The 26,908-nt window shown below is 39.2% G+C and overlaps 1 protein-coding gene across 1 annotated transcript in view; it reads left to right on the forward strand.

The window, feature by feature from the left end:
* LOC142311554 (bifunctional heparan sulfate N-deacetylase/N-sulfotransferase 3-like) overlaps positions 1-26,908 on the forward strand; it is a 760,158-nt gene that overhangs the window by 67,374 nt on the left and 665,876 nt on the right. The window contains exon 2 of the mRNA XM_075350078.1: positions 25,692-26,804. Coding sequence (XP_075206193.1) covers positions 25,824-26,804 — 981 coding nt within the window. The 5' untranslated portion in view covers positions 25,692-25,823. The remainder of the gene's footprint in view (positions 1-25,691; positions 26,805-26,908) is intronic.

Consider the following 26,908-nt stretch of genomic DNA (forward strand, 5'->3'; position numbering starts at 1 on the left):
GAACCGGCCTCGAGCCAAACCGGGACCAGTTCGCTCATCTCTAGTAATTAATCAAAATATTGCTGGCTGGCTAATCACTTCCTGTTGATTGCTTATCTGTCCGAATGTGGGGACAGTGATGCCAGCACCGATTGAGTGAGGGGCTTGCATGATGTAACACTGTGCCAACACTGCTAGAATGGCGATGGCACAGAATGTGAACATAAGCTTTTTTATTTTCATGGGGCAAACATAGAGAATGAGAAGAGGTTGTCCAATTAGCAGACAACTTTAATGGAAGAAAAAAATTCCTGGGAGTGCTTTTTCATTTTAAGTCATCCTGATAAAAAAATTACAGCTTGAGAAAAGAAATGCATATTTTTTTGCCATAGAAGTAAAACATAGGCTTAAAACAACATTTTTCTTTTCTTGATTTTAGAAAAAAAACCATGATAGGGGTCATTAGGCTAATTTCATGCAGCATGTGCTTTTTCATTGCAATTCATTGACTGCAAAACCCTAAACAAGTTTTATATCATCATATATAAATCATTTATGGTGAATTAATGGCGTTGTCAGGGCAAAACATATTGACAACTTATGTGCTTTTTTGGTGACCATATGTAAACACCTTGCAATGCACATCTCTAGTCAAGGTGAAACAACTAGTGATGAGTGAGCACTAACATGCTCAGGTGCTCGGTACTTGTAATGAGCAATTGGATGCTCAAATGAGTACAACTCGAGAACCCACATATAATAAACGTCGATGGGTGACTCTAGCATGTTTCCTGGTAATGTTCTGGAAAAATGCTTGCTTTTCCAATTATCCCTAAATTTACATCAAAATATTTTTGCATAATCAATCCACTATGGTAAAAGATTCTTGTTATGGCATTCTGGTTCAGTGGAATAGCATTGAATGTGATATTCTACAGAACCTGTAATGAGGATTTTGACGGTATAGAATTTGTGAGGCATAATTGCTGTGCAATTAAAACCAAATTATAAGTTTTGGTGTAAAGAAAATATTTACTGTAAACTGTAGTGAAAAACAGAAATAAATCACATATACTGTAGAAAGATTTACAATATTCAAGCATTTGCCATTCATGGATGGTCTCAATTTTATATGTATATTCAATATGGTCACCCTGACGGAATCTGCCCAGCAGTCATTTCTCTGACAAAAGCCTTATCTGATGGGTCCATTAACAGAATTGAATTCCATGTCAAGACTCACCAGAGTAAAATATTAATTCCATCGTCTTCTCACTAGAGTACATTCAGCAGGGCTGTGTTCATCGCTTTCACTCTATAATCAGATTTACAGCTTAATCCCAATCATATCAACCTTCTCAAGTTCGGTGTGTTGACGTCGACATACTAAAGATTATAATTAAGTGGCTTCCCATAGCTCTGGGCTAAAAATATTTACCATGGGTAATGCTTTTCTCATATGTAATCCTGACAGATAGTTGATCATTTCTGCCATTCTAAGAATCAATTACTTGGTACATCATCTTTCCTTGCATGAATATGTACTGATCTGAATGATGTGTGGTGAACAATCCAATTTTATTGTGCTTTAGATGTTTTGCTGTTATATATAAAGTATTGGTTTGTGATTTTGTCCTAATTCTTTTCATTTTACCTGAATATATGCAATCAGTATTATCTAAGGAATTTTCCAATATATTTTTCTATGCTGATGCAGAACTTTGAAACCTTTGTATACATTGAATAGTGAATACACATTTCGGACATTCTCTGGACATTACTAAAGGAAGTCATAAAGTGCTAAAGTTAATTGTCTGCCTTTTTTTTCATGGCCTTTTAATAGCTAGGTGGTAAAAGAGAAAAAGACACCTAATCTGTATGCACCACTGTAATAAATGTTGGCACAGTTTTCTAGTCTTGTTTTGAACTTTTTATGTTTACTTGTAACTTGGAAAGATATGTTTTGCTTTTTTATTTATACTGTTATATTTTTTGCACACTTAATTCTTTTTGCTATATAGTCAACTAAAAAAAAAAATTATATCTCTTTTTTAATCTCAGATTTTTTAACACATTCACTGTAAATAAATTGACACTAATAAAAGTCTCTCTTTACATATTAATCCTCACCATTATTTTTATTCAGCACTCCACTATAGTTATTGAGGGTTGGTATATTTTTCTTCACAAAATCCCTTCACCCATGATTAAATGCTGCTCATCCCCCTGTTGTTTGCTTTTTTTCCCCCTTTTTTTCCCTTTGGTCCACGTCCTGCCTCTATGGAGTAAAGGTTATAGCCTATAATGTTCACATTCTTACACTTCATTCCCTGAGTTCAAGATCTACACTTCTATTCCAATCTCCTTTTTTTCTTTTTCTCCATCCTTTTTCCTCCCTTTTTCCGTACCATAGGAAAATTCTTTTTTAACCTTTTTAACCCTTGAATATCTTGTTTTTAAAAAGGAATACAGACACACATACTGTTTCTAGTATTTTTACATGTATACAGCCGATGACACAAAAAAATGGAAAAAAAACAACAAGAAAGTCCATTCCCTCAGTCTGTTTATTTCACAGGATTGGAGCACACCCTTTTCCGAGTAGGTTGCCAGTCACACTGCAGTAATCATGTAACTACACTGCCCAGCAGTGTGAGATAGTAGTTCCTCCTTGAAATCCTGGTGTTTTACATCTCTCTACACACTATCCACTGAACACAGAGCAACTGATGCCTCCATAATTGCGGCAGCTGTGTTGTTGGGCGTTGCCCCAAAAACCCAGATAATCAAAAGACTTCCAGGCCAGAGTTCTGCTTTCTCCAGCCAGAGCGCCAGCAAAACTGTATTTTGCCAGGAGAAAAATAGCTACCATCTAGTACTGCACCACAATATATATATATATGTATATATATATATATATATATATATGAGGGGCTTGTGATAAGTCTTTAGAACTCCATTCTATGTCTGAACTGGGTGCAAAAACCTAAAAAACATCACTATATGGAGATAAGGTATGCACACCAGTGACTATTCAAGGGGAATACATGTAATAGCAGAAACTGCTGTGTGAATACTGACATGAAAAATTCAATAGCTATATGTAAGAATGAAATGTGAAAAATGGAACCTGCATTACTGCCATGAATATATGAATAAAGAGAAATTTAGCTACTGAATTGATCAATGCAATAGAGCCCCAACACTACGCCAAAGTATTTCTCTACGTTGGGGTCCCTAGCTTGTGTGTGTCCTCTCATGCAGTTAAAAAACTTACCGTGTATGGGAAGCTGAGACCCAGGCTATATATACGTATCATGTGGATTGGCAATAGGTGTGAGTGGGGTGGGTTCACAAATGAAAAACTACTAACAAATAAGGAATAACGTTTGGAACACCATTCTAAGTCTGAACTGGGTGCAAAAACCTAAAAAAAATCACTATGGGGAGATAAGGTATGCACACCAGTGACTACGTAAGGGGAATACATGAAATAGCAGAAACTGCTGTGTGAATACTGACTTGAAAAATCCAATAGCTATATGTAAGAGTGAAAATGTGAAAAATGGAACCTGCATTACTGCCATGAACATATGAATAAAGAGAAATTTAGCTACTGAATTGATCAATGCAATAGAGCCCCAACACTACGCCAAAGTATTTCTCTACGTTGGGGTCCCTAGCTTGTGTGTGTCCTCTCATTCAGTTAAAAAACTTACCGTGTATGGGAAGCTGAGACCCAGGCTATATATACGTATCATGTGGATTGGCAATAGGTGTGAATGGGGTGGGTTCACAAACTTATCATATTGTGATAAGTCTTTTGGCTTTACCCAGAAATAAACGAGGTGATGAAACTTCACATTTATTCCACATACTCTCCACTGATGTCATCACACTTCTTACATCGGTATTCCAAGTTCTGTAAGCCTAGTGAAAAAGGATTTCAGTTGTGCCTCAAACCAGACATCCATAGCAGCCATGGCATCAGAAATTGTGTGAAATTTGTTACCCTTGAGGTGTTTCTTCAGGTTTGGAAACAGATGATAGTTGGAGGCATCTAGATCTGGTGAATAAGGTGGGTGATCAACCTGCCAGTTTTGTCGTGGTCACTTGTGCAGTGTGAGTGGAGGCGTTATCTTGCTGGAGCAAGATTCCTTTGGACAGCTTCCGCACCTTTTGGCCTTGAGAGGTGCATTCACTTGGTCCAAAAGTTCAATGTAATACCTGGCATTGATGGTGGAACCCTTTTGAAGGTAGTCCACTAGCAACACTCTCTCCTTATCCCAGAACACAAACGCCATCACTTTAGTGGCTAATTTTTGCACCTTGAACTTATTTGGATGAGGAAAACCACTGTGCCTCCACTTTTTTGACTGCTTGTTGTTTTCAGGGTGATACAAATAAATCCGGCTCACATCCACAGTGACCAGTCGATCCAGGAAGTTCTTATAAGTAAGGAAACGCTGATAAATGGACTAGGAGGTTTTCTCTCGCATGCTTCTCTGATCTGTTGACAAACATTTGGGGACCCGCTTTGCAGATATCTTCCTTATGTCCAAATGTTCATGGATAATGTCACAAACACATTCACGGGAAATTCCCCTGATGTCTTCTATTGCTTTAGCTGAAATTCGTTGATTCAACAGTATGAGGCTGTACACAGCATCGAAGATCTCTGGAACAACAACCACTCTTGGTTGTCCGGGACGTTCCTCATCATTGGTGCTGGAGTGACCCATTTAAATTTGGCAACCCAGTTCTTAACTGTGGAATATGAAGGTCATTGATCCCCCAATATCTGCGACATATCACCATCAATATCCTTTGCGAACTTTCCTTACAGAGACAAGAATTGTATCACTCCTCTGCTTTCAGTTACTGTGAATACTGCATAAGACGTCGCCATTTTGTTTTACCACATGCGTAGAACACTGTTGCCATAAGCAACAAACACACATTTTTTTAAAGATATATTAGGCAAATAAAGCTTTTATGTGATGTAACATTCATTACCTTGGGGAAAAAAAATCACAAAGCCAAAGACTTATCAGCAGCCCCTCTTATATATACATATGAAGTGTGGTTTATGTACCAATGTAGTTTATATTAGTCTCTGCTTAGGCAGTACATGGACAGCGCTGATGTATCTGCTGAGTCGGCCTCTTGGCTTCATTTATTCTTGACTGAACACGTTCATAAAATAATTGTGCAGCAAAAACAAGTCATAGCCCAATGTAGGAGTCCCTATGCGTCTATTTAAAGGTAAATAAACCATACTTGAGAAAAGACTCCTTTTTACTCTAACATTTATCACATCTGGGAGGCATTAGAAACATATTATTACTGTAGATTTTACAGCCTACTTTGTAGCTAAATGCAGATTCTGTTTCATATATATATTTATAGATCTTGTAAAATGGCTTTACGGTTTATGTTGGTGAATAATAAATATGAAGAGCTCATCCAGTCAATTAGCAGTTTTGTCTGTTAAGCAGATTTGATTTTATGCTACGATGCATCGGGCACATTTTTTTTGGTACTAGTAAGTAATGGCTTAGTGCTAAATATAGAGTCTGCTGAATTATACATCCTTTAGATGGATAGCATTCGTCTTTAAACATGTCAACATTTTCAGCCATTTACATGTTAATTATCAGTCATTTGCCCCCATCTAATTTATAATTTAAAGTCTATAAGTGCCAGATCAGCTAAATACTAGCAAACAGATTACATTCTATATTCAACTATTGGAATTCCAATAATTTTTCCTGCCATTGCTAAAATAATAGCAGCTAGGCTGCTTAGCAGTCAAAGGAAAGAGATTTGCTTCCTTAGGCAATATATATATATATCTCGTTTCCATATTTTTTGTGGCTGACAGCTGATTTCCTTAACCCTTCATATACATAAAAAGATATTTAATGGATGCAATGGTGACAATTTGGCTTTGTCTTATTGAATTCAAAATTTTATAAATCTTTATTAGTAAACAATACACTAAAAACATTTAAAAGAGCACCCCATAGAAGGCACACAATGGCAGATTTGTAATAGGTATCAATTGAGCTCTTGTACCAATACACTATTGCCTATGGAAAAGGTCCATTAAAAGATGCAATCATCATATCCTGCTTAATATAGTGCAATCCCCTCTATTTAGAAAAATTCTATAATTATGTAAGTCATTCAGTAAGTTTAAATGAACACTAATTTCTGGAACAAAGAAATAGCACAACCTTTAGTGGCAGAAAGGAAGAATATTTTCGTGTAAAGAATTCAATCTACAAACCAAACTTAGAACAGATTTGCAGATCATCCACAGACATCACCCAAAAGAAGGTAAAAAGGAGAAATTGTTGCCAAAGACAAAAAAAATTCAAGTGCATTCATAAAGTAATTAGGTAAAGACCTGCTGACCATAAAAAAGAATTCACAAGAAACAACTCCCCTGTACAAATATCAGACAAGTATACCACTGCTGCCACCACAGACCCCAGGGACGCACGTTTCGCGTTTAGCTTCTTCAAACAAGAGGATTAAACAGGATATGATGATTGCATCTTTTAATGGACCTTTTCCATAGGCAATAGTGTATTTGTACAAGGTGTCAATTGATACCTATTACAACCCATTGTGTGCTTTCTGTGTGGTGCTCTTTTTAATGCTTTTAGTATTTTGTTTACTAATAAAGATGCATAATATTCTGTTAAAAAATTTATTGTGGTGTATTCTCCTGTAGTTATGTAGGTTCTATTGTCAATTGGAGTGCCCTATATCCTGCAAAATTGTAGGTTTTCTTATTGAATTCAAAGTAGCCTACATGAGGTTTGTTAAAGATGTCTCAAAGCAGACAATTACTTCAGTATGAAATATGACATATGGATTACATAATCACTCTTGCTCTGGCTCCCAAAACCCATAAAAAGCAGCTAATTTTGCCAGAGAGCCATTACATTTTCCCTGCAGTGACTATGCAGTAGAAAGTTAGCATTATTTGATGCCTTTCACATAAATTCTCTTTTTAGGCAATACATGAATAGCCTGGATATACCAGAGAAAGCGTACCTGGTTGTCACTTTCTGCTTTGGTCTGAGGAGGTGAATCCCAAGCAATGTCTCACCTATGTGATTTAAAGGGAACCTGTCAGATCCCTTATGCACCCCAAGCCAGCAATATTAACATTTGCATGTCAAAACTCACCAAACTAATAAACAACAGAAAGGGGGGAAACCAGCACTGCTTGAGAATGGCATGGAAACAATTAAAAGTTTAAATTCACAAATTTGGTGTGTTGGTGGCTGACCCCCACCATGCCACGCACGTGGTTTGGTTTGCAGATTCCTTCTGTTTCTATCAAAATTAATTTTGGTGGTTGTTCATACTCAGCCACCTCACCCTTTTGCACAGACTTTACTAATTAAGCACTTAATACCTGGACCTGTTCGCCTTTATTCATGGACCCTGGTTTGGCACTGTGAAGGCTAGTTCTGACCTTGTCCCGGCGTGTTTGGCGTTTTCTGCAGATGCTGGGACCTTGGCTGCCTTCATTCGCATTTGCCTCTCCTTGCAAACATGGAAGCGGTTTATGAAATGTTACAGGTAAATGTGTTGCTTCAATATGGTTCTGCTTTTAAAGTATTTTAATTAATTTAGGAGGCCGCCTGGCACAATGGAAATATAAAATATAGAGTAGGATCCCCCTATTGAGATTTGCCGTGACAAGGCAGGGGTGGCTCAAAAAATGGATCAATTATTTGCTAAAAATCTCATGTTGCATTATAGTATAGTTGTAATAATTTGTGAATTTACACTTTTAATTTTTTGCATGTCATTCTCAAGCAGTGCTGGCTCTCCCCTTTCTGCTAATTCCAAGTACTTCAAATGCCAAGGAATAATGTGTTTAAGTCTCTGAGGTCTCCTAAGACTGCATCCAATCCCTTTTTTTGCTGCTCTTTTAATGTAAACTAGGCCTTAGTAATGTCATATATGGCTATGGGAAAATGGAACGTAACTGTTTTCACTTCTGTGCTGTCACAAACACTATCTGTAGAATATTATCACTGTTCTATGGCTTTGTCTCCTTATATTTACTGCTTATATGTGAGCTGTGACATCCTCCAACTATCCAGATTCACCAGAAAATAGCTGCTGCTTTCCCTGCTTTTGCTTTTATTCAGGCTTTTACAGTCCCTCCTAACTGACCATACTATAACTTGTAAAGTGATCGCTGTAAGGCATTATGGGAAAGCTCACCTTGCTGACCTTGAGGTACTATCTTTCACCTCATTGTGCAGGGAGTTTCAGCTGGTCTCGTAAAGTTTACTAGGACCATGCATGAGGTCATGCTACAGTTCCCTATACAGCAGATGTTTCCCCCATGTAGGTTATATCCTTTCATTCTTAGGAAAAGGTTATGCTCCCACTTGGGTATAATAAATCTGTCAAATTCTCATTCAGAAAAGTTGAACGATTGAAATCCGTTTGGTTTTCCATATGTCATACAAGTGCTATGTGAGTGTGCAATTTTTTTATTACCTAGCATCTACAGTTAGGTCCAGAAATATTTGGACAGTGACACAAGTTTTGTTATTTTAGCTGTGTTACAAAAACATGTTCAGAAATACAATTATATATATAATATGGGCTGAAAGTGCACACTCCCAGCTGCAATATGAGAGTTTTCACATCCAAATCGGAGAAAGGGTTTAGGAATCATAGCTCTGTAATGCATAGCCTCCTCTTTTTCAAGGGACCAAAAGTAATTGGACAAGGGACTCTAAGGGCTGCAATTAACTCTGAAGGCATCTCCCTCGTTAACCTGTAATCAATGAAGTAGTTAAAAGGTCTGGGGTTGATTACAGGTGTGTGGTTTTGCATTTGGAAGCTGTTGCTGTGATCAGACAACATGCGGTCTAAGGAACTCTCAATTGAGGTGAAGCAGAACATCCTGAGGCTGAAAAAAAGAAAAAATCCATCAGAGAGATAGCAGACATGCTTGGAGTAGCAAAATCAACAGTCGGGTACATTCTGAGGAAAAAGGAATTGACTGGTGAGCTTGGGAACTCAAAAAGGCCTGGGCGTCCACGGATGACAACAGTGGTGGATGATCGCCGCATACTTTCTTTGTTGAAGAAGAACCCGTTCACAACATCAACTGAAGTCCAGAACACTCTCAGTGAAGTAGGTGTATCTGTCTCTAAGTCAACAGTAAAGAGAAGACTCCATGAAAGTAAATACAAAAGGTTCACATCTAGATGCAAACCATTCATCAATTCCAAAAATAGACAGGCCAGAGTTAAATTTGCTGAAAAACAGCTCATGAAGTCAGCTCAGTTCTGGAAAAGTATTCTATGGACAGCTGAGACAAAGATCAACCTGTACCAGAATGATGGGAAGAAAAAAGTTTGGAGAAGAAAGGGAACGGCACATGATCCAAGGCACACCACATCCTCTGTAAAACATGGTGGAGGCAATGTGATGGCATGGGCATGCATGGCTTTCAATGGCACTGGGTCACTTGTGTTTATTGATGACATAACAGCAGACAAGAGTAGCCGGATGAATTCTGAAGTGTACCGGGATATACTTTCAGCCCAGATTCAGCCAAATGCCGCAAAGTTGATCGGACGGTGCTTCATAGTACAGATGGACAATGACCCCAAGCATACAGCCAAAGCTACCCAGGAGTTCATGAGTGCAAAAAAGTGGAACATTCTGCAATGGCCAAGTCAATCACCAGATCTTAACCCAATTGAGCATGCATTTCACTTGCTCAAATCCAGACTTAAGACGGAAAGACCCACAAACAAGCAAGACCTGAAGGCTGCGGCTGTAAAGGCCTGGCAAAGCATTAAGAAGGCGGAAACCCAGCGTTTGGTGATGTCCATGGGTTCCAGACTTAAGGCAGTGATTGCCTCCAAAGGATTCGCAACAAAATATTGAGACTAAAAATTTTTTTTTGGGTTTGGTTTATTTGTCCAATTACCTTTGACCTCCTAAAATGTGGAGTGTTTGTAAAGAAATGTGTACAATTCCTACAATTTCTATCAGATATTTTTGTTCAAACCTTCAAATTAAACGTTACAATCTGCACTTGAATTCTGTTGTAGAGGTTTCATTTCAAATCCAATGTGGTGGCATGCAGAGCCCAACTCGCGATAATTGTGTCACTGTCCAAATATTTCTGGACCTAACTGTATATAGCATTAATATGCAATGAGTTTTTATATTACAATCACTTACAGGGCAATTTACATTGTTATATGCTACAGAATGGTAATTAGTCCATAAAAATTTGACAGCATACAGATGATCCGTGTTACATCTGATTTTTTTGTATCTCACTCATAGACCTCCTTACAGCAAAGAAGGGCAGCAGTTGTACATCGCCAAGGCCAAAAACTAGTACTCTAGTAGGATGCAGCTAAACCCCCACTAAGTGGAGGCATCACAGGTGCAGGAGGAGCTAATCCCCCATACACTTCCAAAAAATTGAGGGGGCGATTGCTGGATGATAAAACTGCACACTAATGGCTGGCATAGAGCGCTGTTCACACATGCAGATGCACACTCACAAGCCCGCAGCCTATTAGGTGACGCCCATAATATTAGATCAGGCGGGCTGCCAAGCCATACTCCATCTGTGCACCATAAAGGGACAGGAACTCTAACATGCAAGGCCTAACAGAAAGGGGCCTGGCTGCATCCTGAACAAATAAATATGAGGTTTTAGTTAGTATTATGGCCAGAATACTAACTAAAACCTCATATTTTGCTTAATTTTTTTGGAGGATATTTATTCCTCACTCATAGACTTGCACTGACTCATGCGATATACACGGCCATACATAGCTTGCTGCAATTTTATCCTCCAGTCAATTACAACTGACGAAAAAAATCGCAGATCAGCACTGACTCATTGACTAATTTTGGTGCAAGTGCAATACGATTTTTTTTTCATATTGCACTCGCCCGGTTTATGCTTAAGTTGGAGTGAGGCCTCAGTGAGAGTCTCAGCACATAAATACTTTTATGAGGGGGTGCTTACAATCCATATATTAGCAAATGTCTGTCAGTATGCAGGCAGACAAATACAGAAATAATCATAAAGTGAGTTAATATATTGTATAATATCTCTGCAAAAACATAACTTTTAATGTCAAGAAGCAGAAATTATTTTCAGTAATAGAATGTTAAGCCACTTTAGTATCTATGGAAACGGCACAGAAACAAATTGTATCTGGGTAACATGTTCTTGTTATCTCTAACTGAACAATTATGCAATTCCTAAGCAAATCCACTATTCTGTAAAATATTTCAGAATGTCACTTAACCACTTGACAACCAATGACATATTATGTACGTCATGAGTTGTTTCCCTGCCTTTGATGCGGGCTTGCACGCCGAGCTGGGATGTTTCTCTGCACAAGTTGACTGATTTAATCAGCCGATATGTGCCGCTAATAACAGCGGGTGGAGCTGCCCTTTGCCTGTGGCTGTTAACCTGGTAAATACTGCTGTCAATTTCTTACAATGGCATTTAACGTGTGCTAGCAAGGGGGCACAATACTCTAAGCCCTCATAGGCTCTCCTGCGATGTGATCGCAGGACACTGATAAGTTTTCATAGAAGTCATGAGTCAGCTGAAAACCTCTGTGTCTGTCATCACAGTACTCCTATGGAAAGTAAAATAAATGTAATAACAGGCAATCAAAACATCGTATATACATAGTGTATACCGCCAAATAATATCAATAAAAACATCAGCTCGAGGTACAAAAACAAGTCCCCACACAGCCCCAGATACCAAAAATGTAAAACGTTACGGCTTGCGGAAAGCTTGCATTCTTCAGAGATTTTAATATACTTTGTCACTATATATTTTACTCTATTTTTTATATGCCTTTTTGTTCAGCCATTGTGCTGTCAAATAAAATACTTTACTATATTATACTACCTGGATTCCTATGTTCTCACTCTAAATTTTGTGCACCTCATCCTGTTGTACTGTGCCCCTCAGTTATCCTGTTTACTCTTGTCTACTTTGCATTTTTCCAAAAATATAGTTTTTTTAATAAAGATTTCATAATTTATTATATTTTTTCCTTTGTCTATACTTTTTTGTAGATAGGTTTTAAGCTTTAAACCATGCAAAGTGAAATGAGGGCTGAAGAGTGTGGCATGTAAATATCACTTATCCTTTGTTGTATGCATCACTGTGTTTCAAACTGACACTAGAATTGACATCAGAATGGGTTTACAGAGTTCAGCATCTGCATGAAGTATAAAACTATAATGCACAATGCTGAGCATCAGTTTCATTGGTACCAAAAGTGCCTCTCCTCGACCCTAAAGGGATGAGACATTTTACCTAACAGATTGACAATTCTGTTTGGTTGAGTCCTGAAGAAGAGTTTAAGTGTATAATGCCTAGTATAAAAGTTGGTAGAGAAAGATAATGGGAAGGGAATGTCTTTCAGGGATTTTGCAAGCTCTTTGGGTAAATTTAAGGCTAGGGCTACAGTGATTTTGGCCACGGCCGCTGCTGGGCGACCAAAGTTTTCTGGAAGCCACAACTACATTGCAGCACTATACAAATGAGTGAGGTTGCATTGTGACAGCTACAATATCATGAGAACAACAATTAGGTTGCAAAAAAATCAGAATTGGTTGGATCTTGTGTAACTTGCTTGTCACATTAGTGTACTTGTTACAATGCGCTCCCATCCACTGTAGAACCGCAATGTAGCAGCGGGGAAAACTTCAATAGTGACGGCACCTACGGCCAAAGTGGGAGAGTATGCTTTGGATAATTCTAGCATGTTCGTATATGACTAGAAACTATAACTTGATGAATTTGGTGTGAGGGAGCCTAGGTGTCATTTTTTAAAGATTCTGTTAACTATAGACACATTTTGATTATAAGAGACACTGTCCGGTAAAACATTAAAACAATAAATTACAGAAATGTAAGATATAAATTCTATTGAACGCTGACTGAAATAAAAATACCTTGGTGGCATGTAATAGTTTCAAGAAACTGACCGTGCAGTAATATTGAAGTTATACAGGAGTTTAAAGTAATTCTAATACTCCCATATAATCAAGCAAATCAATCTATCATGTTACCCTTGAGAGTAATTACAACTAATGTAACCATATTTCTCAGTCGACAGTAGATTTTTTTTAATGGCAAATTCTCTATGGCACACAAGCTGAAAGCACATTTGTAACACAGATCTTTATAATTGATGAAGTAAATGAACAGAATTTTTCTATATAATTTTAAGCACAAACTTCTAATTACATATATATTTAGCCATTGCTTAAATGCAATAAGTGAAGATTTGCAATTTGAATTGCGTCTGATTGAACAAGCAAACATAATTACTCTAAGCAAAAAGACTTTTTCATTGACGCATTGTGTGTCCCCACAGAGAGCCTCCAGGAGACACTATATTCATTTGTACAAGTAATCTGATGAAGCATTTCCATAACATAAAGCTCATTATATTTATATTGTGGTATGTTTTTATTGAACTAAATGGACAATGCAAATCCAGAAAAAAGTGAAAGGATTCTAAAGGATGCTTTTGTGATGCCCTGGACTAGCCAGGTAGTCACAGATAGCGCCCCACACAACACCAGTCCCACATTAGGTAACATCAGCCAAACACATATACCCTAGTCACCTCCCTCAGAGCTTAATGGACACACCAGGGGGGCGGAGCCAGGCGGTTGACACGCCCACCGAGGAGTTCAGAGAGCCTGAGGCAGGAAACACAAGTTCAGTTGTGAGTTTAGATCAGTTTTTGAGTGGAGTGAGGCGTGAAGTGCAGCAGGCCTGTAGTGACAGTTCTGCAGCGGAAACTGACAGGTGCCAGGGTCATAGCCCTGGTACCTTGGCTAGGAGGCACATGGTGGCCTAGCCTGCAGGAGCCGGGAAGATGGCCAGGTGGAACCGTGGTGGACCGGGACAGGTTAGGGGCCCGCCAGTACCGACCCGGGGAACCGACTGGAAACCGGAGCACACAGGGGGGTACTCAGACCCTGAAACGAGGTCCAGAAACCACTGGACTGAGTTAATTCCTTGATTGAGGTCTGGACTATAGGTCCTTTCCCACCCAAGTCCCGACTGAAGACAACAGCCCACCGAGGGGGATAGAAAGCCACCGCACAGGCAGAGAGATCCCACGGGCCAGCGTCTGCGGGCAAATGGGCTTTCCTGACACACATACCACCGGGGATCGGACTCCCATCGCTGAATCGAAGGCAGTCTACATACACACTACACGGTGCAGGAGAAAGGCAAAGACCACCAAACCGGGTGGGGGGACCAGATGCAGCCGGCTGCGGGCACCGACCACCATAAACTTTGTTTACCAGAGACTTGTGTGTGTCTATCACAGTGAGTACCACAGTGCCATCCGGCTGTGCACCGCCCTGCCCTGCCCCGTAACTGCAGTGGTGGTGTCTACACCTTCACCACATCCCGTGAGTGATGTCACAAACTCAAACACGGCTTCGGCCGTACACCTACCTACCACCCCCATACGTAGCGCCAGCATCCTTTCAGAGCGAAGTGACCCCGGGTCCAGAGCCACTCTAGCCACCCACCAACGAGCCTGGATCCGAGCGGCTCGGCTGCGGCCGAGTGCAGGGCGGTACACTTTACACGCTGCGACATCGCTAACGATATATTGTCGGGGTCACGTAGTTAGTGACGCACAGCAGGCGCCGTTAGTGACATCGCAGTGTTTAACACCAAGGAGCGACAATCAACGATTGCAAAAGCGTCAAAAATTGCTGATCGTTGACACGTCACTCCTTTCCATAATATTGTTGCTGCTGCAGGTACGATGTTGTTTGTCGTTCCTGCAGCAGCACACATCGCTATGTGTGACACCGCAGGAACGACGAACATCTCCTTACCTGCGTCCACCAGCAATGAGGAAGGAAGGAGGTGGGCGGCATGCTCCGGCCGCTCATGTCCGCCCCTCCTCTGCTATTGGGGCGGCCGCTTACTGATGCCACAGTGACGTCGCTATGACGCCAAATGCACCTCCCCCTTGAAGGAGGGATTGTTCGGCGGCCACAGCAATGTCGCTGACAAGGTATGTGCGCGTGACGCTGCCGTAGCAATAATGTTCGCTACAGCAGCGATCACCAAATGTCGCACGAACGATGGGGGCGGGTGCTATTGTGCACGACATTGCTAGCTATTGCTACAGATGTAGCATGTAAAGCACTCTTAAGGGTAATCATTAAAGAGGACCTGTCACTAGATAAAAAGTGGCCAGTTTTTGCTCCCATTTTCTTCACACTGCTGTCCTGACTACCCTGCCTTTGTTTTCCTTAAATCTGTCACATGGTTCAGAAATATGGTCATTTTTAGTTAGAGCTAATTTGTATGGCTTTTACAAGGGGGGATTTTAGAGGGGGTATCTTTAGACTGTTCCGCATTATTACCCTGTGAGCCACACCCTCTTAGCAAAGAAGATAAAAATTAGCACTGAATAAAAAGACGCATATATCTTGAACCGTTTTGTCGATTTTAATAAACAGAATACTCAAGAGCAGCAAGACTAAATTAAAGGGGATCTATCAGAAGGTTTTTGCTATATTTTCTGAGGACAGAACAAGGTAGTGGTTAAAACACAGAATTCAATGATGTTTCTCTTCTCAAGCTGCTTGGGTTTCTTTACTTATAATAAACGTTTTATTACAAATTGATTATCACTGCAGGACTACAGTACACATGAGCCTATGTCCGACCACACCCCCTCCTGTGATAAGCGGATCACTACAACTAGACTATGTAGTAATATAGAACTGTGGTGTGTGTGCAGTTACTTTTCTCAGCTCTGCTGCATATTGCCAAGAAGTCTGATTGTGTCGCAACTGCTTGACCCTGTAAACTAAAGCCTGCTTTACACGTTGCATTTTTGCATATGATATCGTATGCGATTTGCAATGCCCTCATCGTATGTGCTGCACGTTCAATTTGTTGAACGTGCCGCACAAACGATTAACCCCCGTCACACATACTTACCTTCCATACGACCTCGATGTGGGCGGCGAATGTCCACTTCCTAGAGTGGGAAGGATGTTTGGCGTCACATCGACGTCACGCGGCAGCCGGCCAATAGAAGCGGAGGGGTGGAGGGTTTAATCGCAATTGCACGTCGCTGTCACACGCTACATCATACCTTACGATGCTGGATGTGCGTCACTTACGACGTGACCCCGCCGACACATTGTAAGATATCTTGTAGCGTGTAAAGCAGGCTTAAGTGATGCATCATTGTAATCAGCGTTTCTTTTCCTACATTATGCTACTCTAAAATGAGGTAGAAAAAACCTGGTGACAGATTCCCTTTAAGAGTGAAAACTGGCCACTTTTGACTTGTTGACACATTCTTTTTTTCGCACAAGTTCCTTCTTCAGGTTAAATAATACCCTATTTTTGTCTCCAACCCAAAACTTGTTAAACCCCAGCTTAATCATTTCAAAATCCAAATTCAAATGAAAACAGTGAATTTTCATCTCCTGCAGAGGCATACTGTAATTCCAGCAAGGTTGGCGCCATTCTTCACTGAGAATAATGGGACTTGTTTCATATGCAGGCTGCAGCTAATAAGAACCTTTTGTTTGGCTGAATCTTTTTTACAAAGAGTGGACATTTGTCCTGATTGAATATTGATCAGCCGCAGCCAAAGAGCAGGTACTCTAATGCTAACAGTAATTATAGAGTGGTAGGGGTTTTATTTTTTGGAAAAAGGGGGTTCTCCTTCCTTTTGTCCAACAAGACATCATCATTCTTCTTTTCGATGAAGTTGATGGACATTTATCTTTTTCAGCCATATTATGTACTTTTCAATAAATATGGAGTAAAAAGAAATTAATGCCTGTAATTCATCTGCAGATAAATGTTTAAATGGTTACATCATTATTACAGTCACTTATGCTGATTCCCTTTATCTATCAGTTAATCCTGTTATTTCTTTAATAGCCAGGTCCAAAAATATTTGGACAGTAACCAAATCATTGGGATTTTGGCCTCTGCATGCCACTGTTTTTTATTTAAAATGAAACAACTGAGATGCAATTAAAGTATAGACTTTCAGGTTTATTTTAAGGGATTGAATAACGCATGATTAAGAGTGCTGCGTCACTCGAAACGTGTCTCTGACATCGGTCATGACTCTGTCCTGACTGTTATGTGCTTATTTATTTGAGCCAAAGAAAAATAAAAAATAGCAATAACAAGGAATTCTCTGTGGAATCTGGACATTTCTTCATTTATGGATTGAATAAAAATAGGCTGTGAATAGTGTTGAGCGAGTAGTTAACTATTCGTACTCACTATGCTGTTAGAAAATACTATCCACTACTCGCATATTCGTTACAAGTTGCGGGCGCAATGTAAGTCAATGGGAAATACTCGCTAAGTAGCGAGTAACTTAAAAGCCGTACTTTTCATGCGAGTAGTGAATAGTACAGCTTTCTATTCACACCTAAGACCTTATAACTAGAGTTGAGCGAGTATCTAACTATTCGTACTCACTTTACTTATAACAAGTATGGTCTAATACTCGCATATTCTTTCCGAATAGCATGTGAAATGCAAGTGAAAGGGAAAAAACTTGCAAATTAACGAGTAACCCAAATGCTATTCGTGCGAGTAGCAAATAGTGTGGAATTCGGGTTATTCGTTATATTGCGAGTATTCCCCATTGACTTGCATTGCACGCGCTATTCGGAACGAATACACGAGTATTAGACAGTGCTCATTATGAGTATAATGAGTACAAATAGTTAGGTACTCACTCAACTCTACTTATAACACTAATGAGTCACATGACACTGGAGAGGGAAAATGGCTAATGGGGCACAATTTGGCCTTTTTCACTTGGTGGTGTACTCACTTTTTGCCAGCAGTTTAGACATTAATGGCTGTGTGTTGATTTATTTAGAGGGCACACCAAATTTACACTGTTAAACTAGCTGCATACTGACTAATTTGCATTGTATCAATGTGTCATAACTTCAGTCTCTCTTCTGGGATCTCATTCCTCTGTACTGCGCACCTACAGCTCCCCAAATTCATTATAATTGAGTAGCTTTTCTAGATCATTATATTTACATAGCACCTGCAACTAATTATATCATGTCTTCTCTCCCACACCCATTTCATTCACTTTATAGAAGCAAAAAAAAAAATACTTACCTCCTCATACAGCTCATGTATAAACCCCAGTGTGATCCATAGAGTCTGAATCACCATCACATGAGTAGGTAGAGAACCAGAGCAGCGCTGGAAACTGGTGAAGTTGGCAATCAGTATTTACATTAACACATTTATCCTATCCTAAATATACATTTATACAGGTTTAGCTAATGAAAAAATAATTGGCAGTGCTGCTTCAAGCTTAGCAATCAAAGCAATGTGAAGCAATGTAACATTCTTGTAACAGTACTCATATTCACGTACATCAATTGGTCCATAACATTTTTACTACTGATGGGCGAGCACTAAAATGCTTGGGTGCTCGTTACTCAAGTGTTTTAGGTCAGGCGCTCTGGAAGGACTCAAATCGAGTAATGAGTATTATGGAAATCAATTATTGAGTAATTCTGCTCCCCACCGACATACAGGCAGCCTTATACTGGCCATTACCAGGGAAGTGGAGGCTGTTTTTTTTTTTTTCTTTTTTGTCTTGACACACTACATCTGAAAACATTCTTTTTTACCCCCCAGGAGAGCCATTCAGACACTGCAAATTGCTCTTACTGGGGTGCCGCCTCCCATCATTCAGTTAAGGTAGCTGGTTCTTTTTGTTCTTGTTTTATGTACAAAACATATGAGCACCCACAACACTTGAGCATCCCTATGCTCGATCAAGTATCGAGCATTGGCGAGCATGATCACTCATCTCGGGTTTTTACACAATACAGTATATCTTATTGTTTATATATTAAATTTTATATACAATATTACTTCTTATAAAAATAGTTAAGCTTTCCTTAGTTCATTTTTATCAATTTATAGTAGTTAGTTTAATATGCACCATACAAATCTGATATTGCAACCTGTTCTAACTCTTAGGCTGGATCTAATGCGAGTTCATTGGATGCAATATGCTAATGACCCTCTTCTCCCACTGTTCTGCCAGTGTGAGTCAAGTGTCAGGTGACTGTGATCTGATCCTGCAAAGGGTGTGGGAGCTGCAGAGGAGAAGGCGGGGTTAATCTCCCCATCTCCCCCATTGTCAGCGGATGCGATTATCGCACTGCACTCGGATGTCATCTGAGTGCAGTCTGATGTTTCATTCGCACCCATAGACTTGTATGGGTGCAAGTGACACAGTTCTCACTGACAATAACACCATGCTGTGAGTTTTATCTCACCCAGAATCTGGATGACAAAAAAGCTGACCATCTGCTCTCTCTCTCACAGAATAACATTGGTCCGAGTGCAATGTGAGTTTTTATCGCATTGCACTAATCCGATTCATATGCTTGTGTGAGCGTACCCTCAAAGTGAATTTGTCAGCAGGTTTTTTCGATGTAATTAAAGAGCAGCATGACATAGGTTCTGAGAGCCTGATTCAAGTGATGTCCAACGTACCTTGCTTTGTGTTGTTTCAATAAAAGGAAGAAAGTAGGTAGCCCAGTTTCACAGAAATGCAAATCTTTTATCACGTATGCATACAGACTACTGACAGTTTAAAATAAAAACATCTATGCGTTTTTGGTGCTTGGGGCACCCTTAATCATGATGTCTAGTATTCCACACTGCTGCACCTAAGTAGTTTCCCATTCTGATGTACAGAGCAGTAGTATAATTAAACAATCAATTAAAAGCAAAGCTACATAAAACAAGATAGTACAAAACATTGTGTTGTTCTTCAGTGTGTTGTGTTAAGCATTTGTGGTACATATAATTGCCGTAGGCAGATAAAATGTGTTTTTTATTAATATTATACTGAGCAAATATAAATGATTATTACTGGTATATTAATGTATGTGTTTAATTAGTAATAAAAGTAGTAAATAATATATATTATTATTTTTATTATATATGTTACAATATAATACTGATTTGTATTTGTAGTATAACATTTCTTTATCTAAATTAAACCAGCAGGTACCCATATATTTAATTAGAAAATCCATAATGCTTCTCTATTTTTCTATATCTCCACTTTTTTAATTTTTATTTTTTTTATTTGTTCAATGGTATACATTTTAAATGATAAAACATTATTTTTGTGACAATTAAAGTGTTAAGGTGCCTGTGACATGGTTCTGAGACTATTACTATGTTTAATGTCATATGAATGTTTTATATAACTCAGGTTTTTAGCCCACAAATAGTGCAACGTATGTAGTATATTCATCAATATAAATTACATATCTAGAATTAGAGAAACTTTCTATTTCAGAAGAATCATAAAAGGTTTTGCTAGTAGGCAGATTTTACAGGGATATGAACCACATGTGTAGAATTCTTTTTCTTCTAATCAACTATTGTTGCCAGTTTTTGTTATGTTTAGAAAATTGGGAGATAAATTATTTCGTAAAGTAGGAGCCTTTCTTGAGACTACTTAATATTTTTTGTATGAGTGACTTTAGCTAAATTTTCATTTTATTCAAGATTTTATAAAAATGTTCCTAATTTTTTCAAACTGATTATTATACTGTAGTACCAATGTAAATGGAGCTGCATTTTTTTAAACCTTTGTTTTTTTATTTGATCAATTTATATTTTTATCATTATTTTTATGCCGCATCATTTTTTTTACTCTATTTAGTGACTATTTTCGTAATACCTACAACTGAGCTTTTTTTTTACTATTTTCTGAGCCTCATTAATGTAATCTAGTTCATTATTGCACTTAGGTCTAGCTTGGATAAATTTGCCCACATGTGTAGCCTGCAATGTGTGTTTTGGATGCAAACTATTAGCATCTAGGATAATGTTACCTACAGTCTTTTTTTTTTTTCCTAAACGTAGCTGTGGTTATATGTGCATTTCTGTGCCTGAGAGTGTTAAGCCCTCTTTACACGCTACAATATATCTTACGATGTGTCGGCGGGGTCACGTCGTAAGTGACGCACATCCGGCATCGTATGGTATATTGTAGTGTGTGACAGGTACATGCGATTGCGATTGAACGTTAAAACGTTCATCGCATACACGTCATTGAATCCTGACAAATTCCACGTCGGGTTGTTCAATGTTCCCGAGGCAGCACACATTGCAGGGTGTGACACCCTGGGAACATTGAACAGATCTTACCTGCCTCTTGCGGCTCCAGTCGGCAATGTGGAAGGAAAGAGGTGGGCGGGATGTATACGTCCCGCTCATCTCCGCCCCTCCGCTTCTATTAGCTGGCTGCCGCGTGACGTCGATGTGACGCCGAACGTCCCTCCCACTCCAGGAAGTGGACGTTCGCCGACCACATCGAGGTCGTATGGACGGGTAAGTACGTGTGACGGAGGTTAATCATTTGTGCGGCACGTTCAACAAATTGAACGTGCCACACATACGATGGGGGCATTGCAAATTGCATACGATATCATATGCGAAATTGCAACGTGTTAAGCTGGCTTTAGGTTTAGAAATTGGATGAATTCAGTGGATTACATTTAAATTGTAAATTGATTGGATTGTGATTGCTATCAATAAGTGACTCTTAAGGCCCCGTTACACGCAACGACGTATCTAACGATATATCGCCAGAGTCACGAATTCCGTGACACAGATCTGGCATCGTTAGCGACATTGTTGAGTGTGACACCAACGAGCGGCCGTTAATGGATGGAAAATACTCACCAAATCATCCATCGTTGACACGTCGTTCATTTTCAAAAAATCGTTGATTGTTAAGGATGCAGGTTGTTCGTCATTCCCAAGGCAGCACACATCGCTATGTCTGACACCTCAGGAACGATGAACTACAGCTTACCTACGGCCGCCAGCAATGAGGAATGAAGGAGGTGGGCGGGATGTTACAGCAGCTCATCTCCGCCCCTCCGCTTCTATTGGGCGGCTGCTTAGTGATGCTGCTGTGACGCCGCACGAACCGCTCCCTTAGAAAGGAGGCGGTTCGCCGGCCACAGCGATGTTGCTAGGCAGGTAAGTCCATGTGACGGCTCCTAACGATATTGTGCGCCACGGGCAGTGATTTGCCCGTAGTAAACAAGACAGGCGGGAGGGCACCAAAGATAATAAAAAAATAACTAAAGATGGGATCACAACCACTAGCACATTCAAGGCAAACAATTAGATACACAAGAGGAAAAGAAAATGTGCAACAAGTGGGATCACCAGAAATGACCATGTAATATCAATTTATTAATCAAAAAGGACATACAAACACACAGATGTTCATTAAAAACAATTAAAAGAGCAAAAAGCTTGTACATACATTTGGTGCCAATAATATAAGCCACCAAAATACACCCCACCCTCTCAGCAAGCCAAAGAGAAACCCCACATGATAAGTCAGAGTGAGTGTGATAGCCAAAAAACCTTGTTCAATCAATGACAGGCAGTGAGCACGGCATACTAAATGAAACAATAGCAAGCAGAAGGACAATTGCTGCATACAAATACCTCAAAGCCGCATGAAAGTAATCTGCCCTGAAAACAAAGGTCTGGAACAAGTATAAGGCAAATCACATACCCAGGGGTCCTACACGGGGTAAATGGCAGCGCAAATATCATGAGAAGGGTGGGGTGGAAACCCCACGCGTATCGCTACAAGGAGTTGTAGCTTCCTCAGGGGAAAGTGAGGCACACTATGGTAGGTATGTCTGAAATAGCCATTATAATCAAAGAAGATTGCTTACCAGCATGGGCAAGGAGGAGGAGGGAGAGGTCGCTATGCAACCTAAAGATGCCGATGGGCGCCGCCATTGTGAGTCATGTGATTAAATCATGTGATCCCTTTTTTTTTTTTTTTTACAGGCAAACGTCACAGCCCAAACGCAAACTCCTGTGCAAGGTCGCTATGCAACCTGAAGACGCCGATGGGCGCCGCCATTGTAAATCATGTGATCAAATCATGTGGTCCCTTTTTGCAGGCAAACGTCACAGCCCGAACGCAAGCGCAGTAATATCAGCGCCACAAGCACGATTAACAAACCCTTGGTATAGTAAAATAGGTATACAAAAGACATATGTATTGTACACTATGCCTGCTAAACAGGTAGTGCATATGTGCTAGATAAGTAACGCAAGTCACTTTGTACATACGGAAATCCACGTAAGTCTGCGCATGCGCAGTATCAGTAAGAGATCCCCGAAGGGACATTTCAAGTGCAGGGATGAAAAAACCTGACAGCACAGTGGTAATATTTAAGTTATCACTATGGGATCATTGAGTATCAATCCATCATATGGGTACCTGTGTTATGCACACACAATGCTGATATGTCACGCACCGACACTTATGGCCTGCATCACATTCCATATGACACCATGCCAAAAACAGTGCTACTCATCGCGCATGCGCCGAGATATCAGCAATGTCCCATCTGAAAACAGAGAAATGATCTCAGTGGGCAGCACAGCCCACTAAGGCCAGTATAACTAAATAGCAAGAACTCAAGCACTCACAATCTGTGCGCACAGAACCACACGCATACATCCAATAAAAATTGAATATAGATAGCAGTGATTTGCCCGTGACGCACAACCGACGGGGGCGGGTGCTTTCACCAGCAACATTGCTAACGATGTCGCTGCGTGTAAAGCCCCTTTTAGACAGGTATATCTGACTGCCATATGATGAGAAAATCATCTATGTACCTGCCAAACCACCATATATCATTATCATAAAGATTCTCTATAATATAGATATAGGACTCCTCCCATCAGCTTATAACTAGATTGACTAGAAATGAGGAGTATTTTGCCCCATAAAAACTCCAAAAAATGTAAATAGAATTTTTCACAAAAACAGAAATAAGCATTCCTTATAAGAAGAGATACAGTTTTCATAATGTAATTTTGTAGCGTTTCTGAAAATTCACATTACAGTGCAACCTTGGATTAAGAGTAATTTGATTTGAGAGTGTTTTGCAAGACAAGCAAAGCTTTTTAAACATTTGTATTTGTTTAAATGAAAGCTTAAGACGTATAATGCTACTTTATGGGGAATGCACGTATAGAGTGCAGTAACATCACATCTAGACCTACTGGTCCAATGAAAGGTTTTAAGTGCTCTTAAGACATCACACATGTCTTTTACGTAACGAGGTGTTCTCTGAACCAAAGGTTGTTGGAGAACATCTTTCCACCCACTAAATCTTTTGCCTAGGGGAACCAATACCTGATACTCTAGGGCGCATGGGATGGGGATACATTTTCTCATGTGTTCTTTTTAATTTTCAGTTATTCTGCTTCCTTTTCATTAAAGATGTGCAGTTCCCTCATCAATGAGTATAGATTTGCTGAAATAAGTGGTGGAATTTTTATTGAGAGGTTGATAATGGTGGTATCACATTATAGATTTGTGGTCCATCCAATATAATCATCAGTATTCATAATCACCACTGATACACATTTATCCAACCTCTTAATAATGATACTATTATGGGGTTTTTTTAATTCCAGGAGAGATTTACATTGCAATATACTTAAATTAGTTTTTGATTTGTTTTCTCTTTAGATATGATTTATGACAGTGTCTTGAGATCACACAACAGTTTTATTTGTAAGCGATCCATGGCTTTAATTCTTGTCTGGACTAGATAGAATTATGGGTTAGGAATAGTGATGATCGAATACCTCAAATATTCTGCTTCGCGAATATCTGCCGAATAGGTCGCCGCAATTTGACTATTCGCGAATATTTGATGCGCAATATAAGTCTATGGAAAACCTGGATAACAACTATTCAAAACTATTCGGGCTTCCCAAAGACTTACATTGCGCATCGAATATTCGCATAGCGGTGACCTATTCGTCGGATATTCGTGAAGCCAAATATTTGAGGTATTCGATCATCCTTAGTTAGGAATATACATTTTTCTGTTATCAAAATTTTTGAAATCACTATTATTTGAAATTTCAAGTAAAATACCGCAGAGGAAATTGATTGTAGCAAAATAACAGCATACAAACAGCTGACACATCATTGGAATCAGGGTGTCTTACACTTCCTAATGCTGATCTCAGTTTACAAAGCAAAAAACAGTTTCATTTTAAAGTATTTTTTCAAAAGAAACTAGATCTTTCATTTTTAATATAGGAAAGTCAAACAAATTTTAGCCCATAAAGAAATGGTTTGAAAAGCAGTAAACATACAGTATGTGAGCCAAATGTTAGCATGATACAGAATGTTGTAACCACTATTGTATCAAGATTATATGACAGGTTCCCAAGGAATGGAAGCATTTTTTTAGTACTTTCCTTGTAGTAATAGGGTTGGGAGTCACATTTTACACACTATTATGTGTATTAAAGAGATTAAGAATGTTTCCAGATATTAAACTTGAAAGATTACTAAAGAGAATGAATCTCAGTTTCATACACAAATCTAAGGCACTAAAAGATGCTTCAATAAAAATATCCTTTATATGTAAAAGAGAATTATATTATCTATACTTATAAACTAGGAACTGTTTAGGCAGCACATACGATGTAAGAACTCCAGAACTAAAATGATGCAATGCTTTCTTTTTCTTTCTTCCAGTTTTCACTTTCTCTGAAGTGTTTTAGGAAGCGACAGATGTGCTGCAATGGTTACATAAATTATTTGACTGGACTGAAATGAGATACTAAATCTTGTTTGATCTCTGAAACTCTTTACAACAATTAGTCCAAGATGAATTATATCATGAAATTTCACAGGCATTTTCAAAGAACAATCCTTCTGCTTGCCACTTTTTGCATGGTAAGCATTGTAATTTCCGCCTATTATTTATACACAGGATATAAACAGGACAATGACATTTCTGAAGCTACAATGGAAATAGAGTGCGGAGAAATTGAATCTCTGCCATATAAATCTTTAGAACAGAGAACAGGGAAACCTTCTCTTTCATTAAAAATGGAACCTATTGTCTTGGTTTTTATAGAGAGTCAGTATTCTCAACTTGGACAAGACATTATTGGTATTCTGGAATCCATTAGATTCAAGTTCCATGCAGAAATAGCTCCCGGAAAGGGTGACCTTCCGCCACTTACAGAAAATCGTGTTGGAAAATATGCACTTATTATATATGAAAATTTTATGAAGTACGTAAACATGGACACGTGGAATAAGGAACTTCTGGATAAATACTGTCTTCAGTATGGAGTAAACATTATTGGTTTTCTTAAGGGTACAGAAAACAACATTCAAAATTTTCATCCCAAGGGCTTCCCGTTTACAATCCACAGCAATATGGCAGTCAAAAGCTTTTGTATTAATCCAAACACACCTTTACTTCATATTACAAAACCTTCTAAAACAGGCAAAGGTCCTTTACTTGGAAATGAATGGACCATTTTTGAGGTGAACAACTCACTATACCAACCCATTGTTTTTTCAAAAATAAAGATGCCTGTTGGTGCCCAACCACAACTTTCTAAAATATCTTTATTTACCTCAATTATTCATGACCTGGGACTTCATGATGGTATTCAAAGGATCTTCTTTGGCAATAATTTGAACTTTTGGTTACACAAGCTTATTTTTGTGGATGCTTTATCTTTTCTTTCTGAGAAGAAATTCACACTATCTCTGGATCGATTTATTCTTGTTGACATTGATGACATTTTCGTGGGCAAAGAGGGGACTAGAATGAACAGCAACGATGTCAAGGTAAGTCTTAGGTTATATGTGTTTATACGGCAACAAAATAGATGTGATCCAGCACCACCACATATCACCTTGCAGTAACGCACGTGTGCTCATGGAGGGCTGTA

The sequence above is a fragment of the Anomaloglossus baeobatrachus genome, chromosome 1 (genome assembly GCF_048569485.1).
Source record: "Anomaloglossus baeobatrachus isolate aAnoBae1 chromosome 1, aAnoBae1.hap1, whole genome shotgun sequence".
Lineage (NCBI taxonomy): Eukaryota > Metazoa > Chordata > Amphibia > Anura > Aromobatidae > Anomaloglossus > Anomaloglossus baeobatrachus.